Raw genomic sequence first — 9098 nt, forward strand, 5'->3', positions numbered from 1 at the left:
AGTTTGGTGCCTAACACTTTTTTTCTGGCTTTGTGCAGCCCCGACCAGGATTGTGAGAGGACCAGAAGACCAAGTGGTGAAGAGGGGCTCCATGCCCCGCTTGCACTGCCGCGTCAGGCACGACCCGACGCTGAAACTCACGGTCACCTGGCTGAAAGACGACGCACCCCTGTACCTTGGGAACAGGTCTGTGTTTAATGGCATCGGGGGCTGCTCTGCTGGGACCATCAGACTCCTACAGACCGTTTCAGGAGTCACCAGGGATAATATGGATCAACAGCGAGTTCCCATCTAGGCAACATCTGCTGTTCTGGGTAGTTTTAATGTTAGTGGCTCCTTCCAACAGACATTGCCCAGCAGGTACAACAGACTTAATCAGTAAAGGTTTTATTTACAGATATTTTAGGACATCTTGATAAAACAGGTGGGTTAATAACAAGCTATTTCAAAATTAATGTTCCTCTGCTGTGAGTGGCATGGTTGTAATTTCCTCCCCCTGTCTGACTCCCTTCTCGGGAAGTGAGATGTGATCACAGGACAGGAGCCAGGCAGAGGTCAGACTGTTTTCCTAAACGTGTGATTATTCCAAATACTCACCAGAGCACATTTGCTGATTCCTTCAGAAATGAGGGCTCCAAGAATAACTCAACACATCCTTAGCCGATAAAATCTTCAGACCAGAGACACATTCCGGTTCTGTTTGGGCTTTTATACATGTTTTATCAGAGAACACTCAGACCTTCGTCCTGCTGCCAGCTGCGCTCAGGCACAGCTGTCTGATTGTTTTCATCCCTTTAAGGATGAAGAAAGAAGATGATGGGCTGACAATATACGGCGTGGCCGAGAGGGACCAAGGGGATTACACCTGCGTCGCCAGCACGGAGCTGGACAAGGACTCGGCCAAAGCATACCTGACCGTGCTAGGTAAAGCTGGGCTGACCCAGGCCGAGGGCTTTATTTGGAATTCTCCAGACTGACTTCAAGGTCAGCCTGAAGGGCGAGCCGTGAGTGCAGGATCGTCCTCTGAAATAGCGATGCTCAGGGAGATGCTGGCAGAGTGCTTGTTCCATTGCTGCAGGACTCAGCAAGGACGTGCTGCTTAATCTCAGGCTCAGTGGCATTGAATTTGAGTCCAAGAAAACCTGCATTTGAGACAAAAAAAAAAAAGAGTAGTTATTACAGCTAAAAATATCCAGCTGTGGATGTTGAAGCTCTGTGAGAAGAGTCCTAAATATGAAAGTGAATTTAACTGCATGTCAGGGTGCTGAGCCACTCCGGCTCCCCGGGGTGAGTGAGCACCTCTCCCAGGCTGGCAGGTGCCCTTTTCAGTATGGAGAGTGACCGATACTGTGGCCCGTTCCCCACACCCATTTACGTACACTGCAAGATCTTGTAAAACAGATTTACCTGTCCCTGCTCTTGGCCACTTCGGATCTTGCCGCTGTGCTGTGTTCCCAGGAGTGTCCCAGCCTGCCAGTGCCGCTGGCACCGACTCCAGTGCCCTACGGAAGTCAGAGGGAATTCCATATCCCTAATAATCTGTCTGGGCTTGATTTATTTCCCTCCCTTTCCCCCTAATAGCTAATTAACTCTCTAGCGGGCTGATGTTTCCCCTTCACTGTGTCCTAGAAGTATGAATACAGGTGTGCAGAGCACGCCAGGAGATCTCTGGGGGAAGGAGGTACCCACTCTGCTCCCCAGCAGGATCGGATCCAGCTGAAATCTGTAACTGTGTGTGTAACTTTATATTTGCCAGGTGCTCCTTTGGCCACCCAAGCTTAGTGACTAACTAACAGCGTTAACAGCCACTGTCTTACCTTGCAGCCATCCCCGCTAACCGTTCGAGAGAGTTACCGAAAGGTAATCATCACTAATTCATGGGGTTTATTTTATGTTGTACGCTGGTTTTATTTTGCCTTGCCAATAACACCAAGAAAGTCTAGGGGAAGCAGCTGAAAAAGCTGGGAGCTGATGCTTCCAATCCTGTCCACATTGTCCTTGAAAATGCGTCCAGATGGCCGCGGGTAGGAATGTCCTGTGCCACATCATTTCGCATCCCAGCTGCCAGTTCCTGAGTGCAAGATCACTTTATCCGTACCTGGAAATGGTGAGCCCTGGTGGGAGAAAGAAAATCACTCTGAATCCCTTAACCTTTACCTCAAAGGACATTATTGCATGAGCTGGTTCTGTGCGACCAGGTGGGTTGTGACCAGCTAAAGAAACCAGAATCTACCAAGTGTGTGTGCACTGAGGCTTTGTGTCCTTTCCGTTCTGTTTGTTCACGTTTGTTTTCTGGTCAGCTGCGTGTACTTTGTGGTAAGATCATTATCCCCCGCTAAGCCACTAGGTTGTGCTTCCACCACCAGCTACCAGCAGTTGCAGAGGGAGCAGGTGGGGTTTCAAGAGAGGGCACAATTCATACGTGAGCACATCTGTATTTAAAAAATTGCCCTGGTCCTCTGAGAGCCACAGGACATGAATTGTGCCACAGAGCACGTGTCCTCCCGCGGGTCTGGGCTAAGATGGCCAGGACTTCCCCTCCCGGGAGAAACAATGGGAACTGGGACTCCCAGCTCCTGGGACAATCCCAGCTTAATTTGCCTCGTTACTCGGCCAACAGAACGACCCGACCAGCCCCGTGACTTGGAGCTGACAGACCTGGCTGAGAGGAGCGTGCGGCTGACGTGGATTCCTGGTGATGACAATAACAGCCCCATCACAGGTCAGCCCAGCCATCGGACCCTCTGCCCCACGCCTCTGCTGCTTGCTTCTGCACGGCAGAGGGAGAACTCGCCTTGCGAGCTGAGCTCTTAACCCCTCCTCTCCATCCACTCCTCCAGATTACATCGTCCAGTTTGAGGAAGACCGGTTCCAACCTGGCATGTGGCATAACCACTCCAGATACCCTGGGAGTGTCAACTCGGCTGTCCTCAGCCTCTCTCCTTACGTCAACTACCAGTTTCGGGTGATTGCGGTGAACGACGTGGGCAGCAGTGTGCCCAGCGTGCCCTCTGAACGATACCAGACCAACGGCGCACGTGAGTACCAGCTCGGTCCCTCTTGCCACAGTGGCTTGACGTTGCTCTTAGCTTCTGGCTACCATTCTCCATGGGGGCTCTTCTCTCGTGGTGTATGATCGCAGCTCCTGAAACACAAACGGATTTACCCAGGGGAGGGAACGAGCTGGTCTGTGCAGTGATGGGCTGGGGCGTCATTTCTATACATCCCTGAGCCTGTGACCGATACTCTGCAGAGCAGCAAAACTCAAACAAAAAGGTTTATGCAAAGGTCACTCCAGCAGAATCCGTTAAAGGAAAGCCCAGGTTCACCTTTCAAAGGAGCTTTCTAAAGAAAATCTTCCATCCTTTCTGACCACAGGAAGCTCAGAAGCGTTTTGGAAAATCAGACTCAAGTGTAAACTGGCCACGAGCAAAAGGCGTTTTGTTCCAAAATTGCTAATTCATTGTCTGCTAGAGCTGGCCCGGAGCCCAGGTCGATGCAGGAGTGAAGTGTGCTCCAGTGCATGACCACGACTCAGGGCTTCAGTTTGTGCTCCCAGCGCTTTTTAGATGACTTGGGGAGATTCCTCTGAGGAATTCACAGGACCTCCATGGCTTTGCTGTACTTCTTCCCTTACCCACTGCAGAGACGCTCTGGAGAGCTGCTGGCATCTAGTGTTGGCTTTCGACATTGCTCTTGGTTCAGATTTCAAACGTGTCAGACTCGACTCCTGGGGTTGCTTCACAATGGCTGTCTTTCAGAGATTTAGGACATTTGGGAGGAAAAAAAAGCAACTCCTAAATGAATGGCCTCGTTTTCAAGAGTGCTGAGAGTCCTGTGTTCCATTAACCTGAATGGGCACTTCTGGAAAAATCAGGCCATTAACTTCTGCCTTGGAAGTACTTTTGGTGTGCACAGTAGAGGGGTTTTAACCATTCAAATAGTCATTTTTCAACATTATAAACCACCTTCTTTTTCCTTTTTTTTTTTTTTTTTTCCCAATGTGAATTTCAGGTCCTGAAATCAACCCAACAGGAGTTCAAGGTGCAGGGACCCAAAAAAACAACATGGAGATCACCTGGACGGTGAGTTCTTCTGTGATGCTTGACAGCCACCCAGCATCTGAGCATCCCAGTCACTGACGCTCAGATCCAGAGACCCAGGGGGCTCCAGTGATGTATGATGTACCACACACACCACCGCCACCTAAACGATCGTAAAGGAAATAAAAGCAGAAGATGCCACTGCAAGAGAGGTTGTTGTTAGTGCCTAGGAAAAGGTTTGTGATAAAACCAGTAATTTCACCGATGTAAACCAAAGAAAAGCTGCTGGATCACAGGCCCAGGTTGGGGCGGGTGCTCAGAGGCTGATCCCTTAGTGCACAGGGCTTAGAGAGCAGCTCCTGCTTTTCTTCATGGACCAGCAGGTGTCAGCCACAAGTAAGGCAGCATCTGAAAGGAGGATAGAAACTGCAGTGAGAGAATGGACTGGAACATGAGGAGATGGTTCGTGGTCCTGTCTTGGGTCTGGGGGAAGCACTGGCATGGGAACACAAATATTGACCTCCTTTGAGATTCGCTGATGGAGTGTGAAATAAGATCCAGCTGCTGAACAGAACTTTTTGGAGCTCCATGGCAGAGAAATACAGTTGCTCTTTCTCCTTCTTTCTCACTTTCTTTTTCTGTTTTGGTCCATTAAGCCTCTGAATGCAACTCAAGCTTATGGGCCCAACCTCAGGTACATCGTGAGATGGCGGCGACGGGACCCTCGAGGGAGCTGGTACAATGAGACCGTGAAGGCACCAAGGCATGTCGTCTGGAACACACCCATCTACGTACCCTACGAGATCAAAGTGCAGGCAGAGAATGACTTCGGGAGAGCGCCGGAGCCTGACACCGTCATCGGCTACTCAGGGGAAGATTGTGAGTACTTTCTCAGCCGGAGATTGTAAGTGTTGCAGGATCCCACCCAAGGTCAGTGGGTTGGCTCCTGCACCCGGGACATGTTCACAGCACTGCTTGATTTGGCACAAAAAATCCAGTTCCAGGCGCTGGAAGAAAGAGGCTTGGCCAATAGGTTCTGCTCTGGGCTTTGCCTGCAGCTCCCTGCACACCCTGGGTCACTTAGCCAGTCCCTTTCTCTCTGTAATAACCAGAGAGCTCATGGAGTGTGGAACACAGGGAGGTCTCACTCAAGGTGAACTCCGGCTCCAATAAAGGTTCACTGAAGGGGAACTCCAGTAAACCCCATTAAGTATTTTGCTCCTCACATCTGTAGAACGCTGAGCTCATCTCAGATGAGAGGTGCTACGAATGGCCAAAAGGGCCTCAGTTCACTCGGGACTGCATTCTTGTGCCTCTGATAAAGCCCCAGCTCGGGCTCCTGTTTGCCACACACCCCTGGCTCAGCTTCTCTCTCTTTAAAACTCTCCACCTGGTCACGCAGCAACTCTTTTCACCTTCTTTCTGGGCTACTGGTATCACCTCCTGTGCCTGTAGCATACATGACGCTGAGCTGTGATTATCCTGTTGGGCTAAATGGTTTGCTGCCAGCAGCTTTATTTTAAATATATATGTGTGTCTTAGTTCCTTACACTGCAGCATCGGTGGGGTCCCTGGCTGTGTGACTTTAGCATTACTGAGAAGTAAGGTAGATAAGCCAGGTAAGCAGCCAAAGCTAGACCTAGCTGAGGGGCTGCTATTGGCAAGGCTCCACAAACACCCGACTGCACCGTCATCTCTGAGTTACCCATCTGTGCACTACCAGGGATTTTTTTCTAGTTTCAGTTGAAAATTTGTGCAATAATGTTGAGTTTTGGGAGGATCTGAATGGGCCTGCACATGTGTGCTTTGTATGGAAGTAAAGCAGAGAGACCAAGGTGCCCCATCACACTCCAGTGTGTGCAGGATACATTCCTGCCTGTATCCTGAGTGGGACCAGTTAAAAAAAACCAAAACCCAAACAAAAACTAGTCCCTGCCCTGTCACGTCTGAATTGCTTCACCAATAACTGCGGACTTCTACATACAAGAGGGTAAAGAGGAGGTAAAAACCCAAGTGGATCAACATCAGGTTCTGACCAGACTGAGATTAATGGATGTGGAAATACCAACTCCTGGGTGTAACGGCGCCAGTTGCAGAGGAGGGGCTGGGTTTGCTGGTACTCTTCAATGGGAGAGGGAGGTGAGCCAGATCCCCGCCTTGCTGCTCACGTGAGCTCTCGCCCTGCTGTCACCGGGATCACAGATACTTTTGTGATGGCTGGCTGAGAGAAATATGGGGTTCTCCCCCCCCTCCCTTTCCTGTGGAAGAACTGATAAAATCCCCAAAAGTCAGCTTTTACAGCCGGCACATCAGGGAGGAGGAGAGTGCTGGAGGTAAGCGATGGTGGTCTGTGCATTTGCAGGGTGATAGGGTCTGCTCACCCCAAACGAGGGCAGCCAGGAAGCCGAGAACGGGCCTGTCGCTGCTGCTTTGTTTGGTCAAGTTTGGAAATCCTCAGAAACTGAATTTCAGGAGGGGGAAAATGAGATGATTAAGCTCGTGAAAACGCTGCCAGCAGATGGCAGAGTCGGTGCACGGGGCCGCAGCAGCCTGGCAATGCTCTAATGGGAAAAGCTTGGCGAGGGGGGCTGAGGGGTGTCCCAGGGGTGTCCGTCTGTCTGTCTGACCCCCAGGGTACCACTGGGTGCCTAACGTACGCTCTGCTTTATCCCCGATCACTCAGATCCCAAGGCTGCGCCTACAGATGTTAGGATAAGAATTTTAAACTCCACTGCCATTGCTCTGACCTGGACCCGAGTGCACCTGGACACCATCCAGGGCCAGCTCAAGGAGTACAGAGTGAGCAAACCCAGTCCTCCCCGGCACTGACCAGTAACACAGCTAACCTCCTCGCGAGCCGAGGCAGCCCCCGTGATGGAGCTGCCTGATGGGGATGACAGAAAACTCCTCCAGCTATCACAACGCCTGTGCCGTGGCTGGGTGCAGACCACAGGGGCTGAGCAACACCAGAAAAGAAGGGACTTGGTTTGCTCTTTGTGGTGCCTGGATGGGTTGGGGGACATCTCCCATTGCTCCCCGCAGGGCTCCGTGCTGGGCTGGCCCTTCCCAGAGCCTGCCCACGGATCTGGGGTGCTCAGACAAAGCAGCAGGGGGGCTGGCCCTGTGCAGGGTGACTGGGGTGGTCCTCCCCACGTGGCGGGTGTCTTCTGGCTCTAGAGCTCCCCGGAACCATGAGAGGGCTGGCTCTGGGGGGAAATGGCCTCACACAGGTACAGACAGGCTCGTTTTTTTTGTCATCCCCAAAGTACCTATGTTGTCTTTTAATGAACCCTTGCAAAACCTAAACCCAGCAGTTCGAACTAACTGGCAACTAAAGACAGCGCGGACCCTGTCCGATCCTTTCCTGTGAAGGGAAAATACCTGTGTTGATGTACAGAGGACAGACCCTGTTCAAAACAAGCGAAAGTCTGGACAGAGCCCTTTCTATCAGCATTTAAGACGTTACCAGAAGCGCGTGTCCTGCAAACCGTTATACCATTTCAAATCCAATAATCCACTGGGCATAAAGCAAGCTCCCTGGATCCTGCTTTCCTTTTTTCCTGCCTCTGCTCTGTCATTCTGGTCTGTTTTCTGAATGAATCTTATTTCTGCATGAAATAAGATTTACAGTCAGGGTTTTGAATGGGAGACGTTCCAAGTTGAGACTTTCCTTTGTGCCTGGACGTGTCCCCCCCTTTCCTGGTACACCACTACAGTACTAATCGGAGTAGAAAGGGAGAGTCACTTGATGCCTAATGCTCGGGAGCCAGGAGCAGCTCTCTGTAGTCTGAGCTTAGCAGGTTTTGTTCTGTGACCTTTGGTAAGCACTTAGCCCCGTGCTCAGCCTCTTCCTCCGGTAACACCACTGACCTGCTGGGGGGGAACGTGGAGCTTCATTAATTGCTCTAAAAGGCTTCTGCAGCTCAGAGCTGCTCTTTGGAAAGGCAACGCTTTGCTGTGCTTTGTTAATGAAAAAAAATTTGCACTTAAATGGGAAAAGCTTCACTTGCCCTGCATGTTTCTTGAAGGCCTATTTCTGGAGAGACAGTAGTTTGCTGAAGAACCTGTGGGTCTCCAAAAAACGGCAGTATGTGAGTTTTCCTGGAGACCGAAACCGGGGCATAGTGTCCCGGCTGTTTCCTTACAGCAACTACAAGCTTGAGATGGTTGTAACCAACGGGAGAGGAGATGGGCCACGCAGTGAACTCAAGGAGTTCCCCACACCAGAAGGAGGTATGTTCCTGGGGGGACTGTGCCAGCACCATCCCTTGGGTGTGTGCTGGGAGAGGTTTGGGTGGTTCGGCTCCGCAGAGCGGGCCGGGAGCTGCACCGCTCTGCGGCAGAGCCATGGTGCTGCTGGGCAGACGTGCCAGGGATGATTTTTAGCTGAACATGGGCAGCATCTCCTGGGCAGTGCCACTGTCACACGGCACTACCGTGCGCCTTTGTCACCCTGGGGTAGGTGACACCTCTGCGGCTACACTGAAGCGTGAACGACCAGCACTGTCTCATCAATCTAAAAATCCCCTTCAGGTGCTTTAACACGTCAGCAAGTAGCTCTTAGGCGGAGCAGAAAGGTTTGCAAAGTCCCTTCAGAGGCACAGCACCGTGCCCTTGAACTGCCGCCTGACCCAGCGCTGGCACTGCACCTCCCCGAGCGGCAGGACGGGAGGGAACAGATTCGCCTTGCTCAGAAACGGGCGGTAAAACCTCCGTAAGACCCAAGTGCTTTTGTTCTGAAAAGCTGCACCAACGCCTCTGTCAGGCTTTTGAGGCAAAGGCGCCTCGTTCCTCTATTTTAAGAGCTTGTGTCAAGGATGAACTTGAGATTTTAATTTTCTTGCTGTCACAGGAGCTATTTATAGACATGCCATTAACTTTTTGTTGGAGCTGCACTTTCAGGGGCTGGCAACGAGTCTTCCTCTAGCACAGATGTTTTTGGCACAGAGCGTTAGGAAAATGCAGGAGGAGAAACCAGCAGAGGCTGGAAGCAAACCCTGTCCCAACCAACACAAAATACTGTGGGCTCTTCCTCCTGCTCTTCCTCCTATTCCT

At 51.2% G+C, this 9098-nt stretch overlaps 1 protein-coding gene across 1 annotated transcript in view; it reads left to right on the forward strand.

Annotated features, from left to right (window-relative positions):
* NFASC (neurofascin) overlaps positions 1-9098 on the forward strand; it is a gene marked incomplete at its 3' end in the record, with an annotated part of 28658 nt that overhangs the window by 15574 nt on the left and 3986 nt on the right. The window contains exons 13-21 of the mRNA XM_010144952.1: positions 39-186; positions 800-924; positions 1825-1860; positions 2621-2722; positions 2841-3038; positions 4015-4085; positions 4700-4922; positions 6727-6842; positions 8072-8276. Coding sequence (XP_010143254.1) covers positions 39-186; positions 800-924; positions 1825-1860; positions 2621-2722; positions 2841-3038; positions 4015-4085; positions 4700-4922; positions 6727-6842; positions 8072-8276 — 1224 coding nt within the window. The remainder of the gene's footprint in view (positions 1-38; positions 187-799; positions 925-1824; positions 1861-2620; positions 2723-2840; positions 3039-4014; positions 4086-4699; positions 4923-6726; positions 6843-8071; positions 8277-9098) is intronic.

The sequence above is a fragment of the Buceros rhinoceros genome, unplaced genomic scaffold, assembly GCF_000710305.1.
Source record: "Buceros rhinoceros silvestris isolate BGI_N320 unplaced genomic scaffold, ASM71030v1 scaffold8741, whole genome shotgun sequence".
In the NCBI taxonomy this organism is placed as follows: Eukaryota; Metazoa; Chordata; class Aves; order Bucerotiformes; family Bucerotidae; genus Buceros; species Buceros rhinoceros.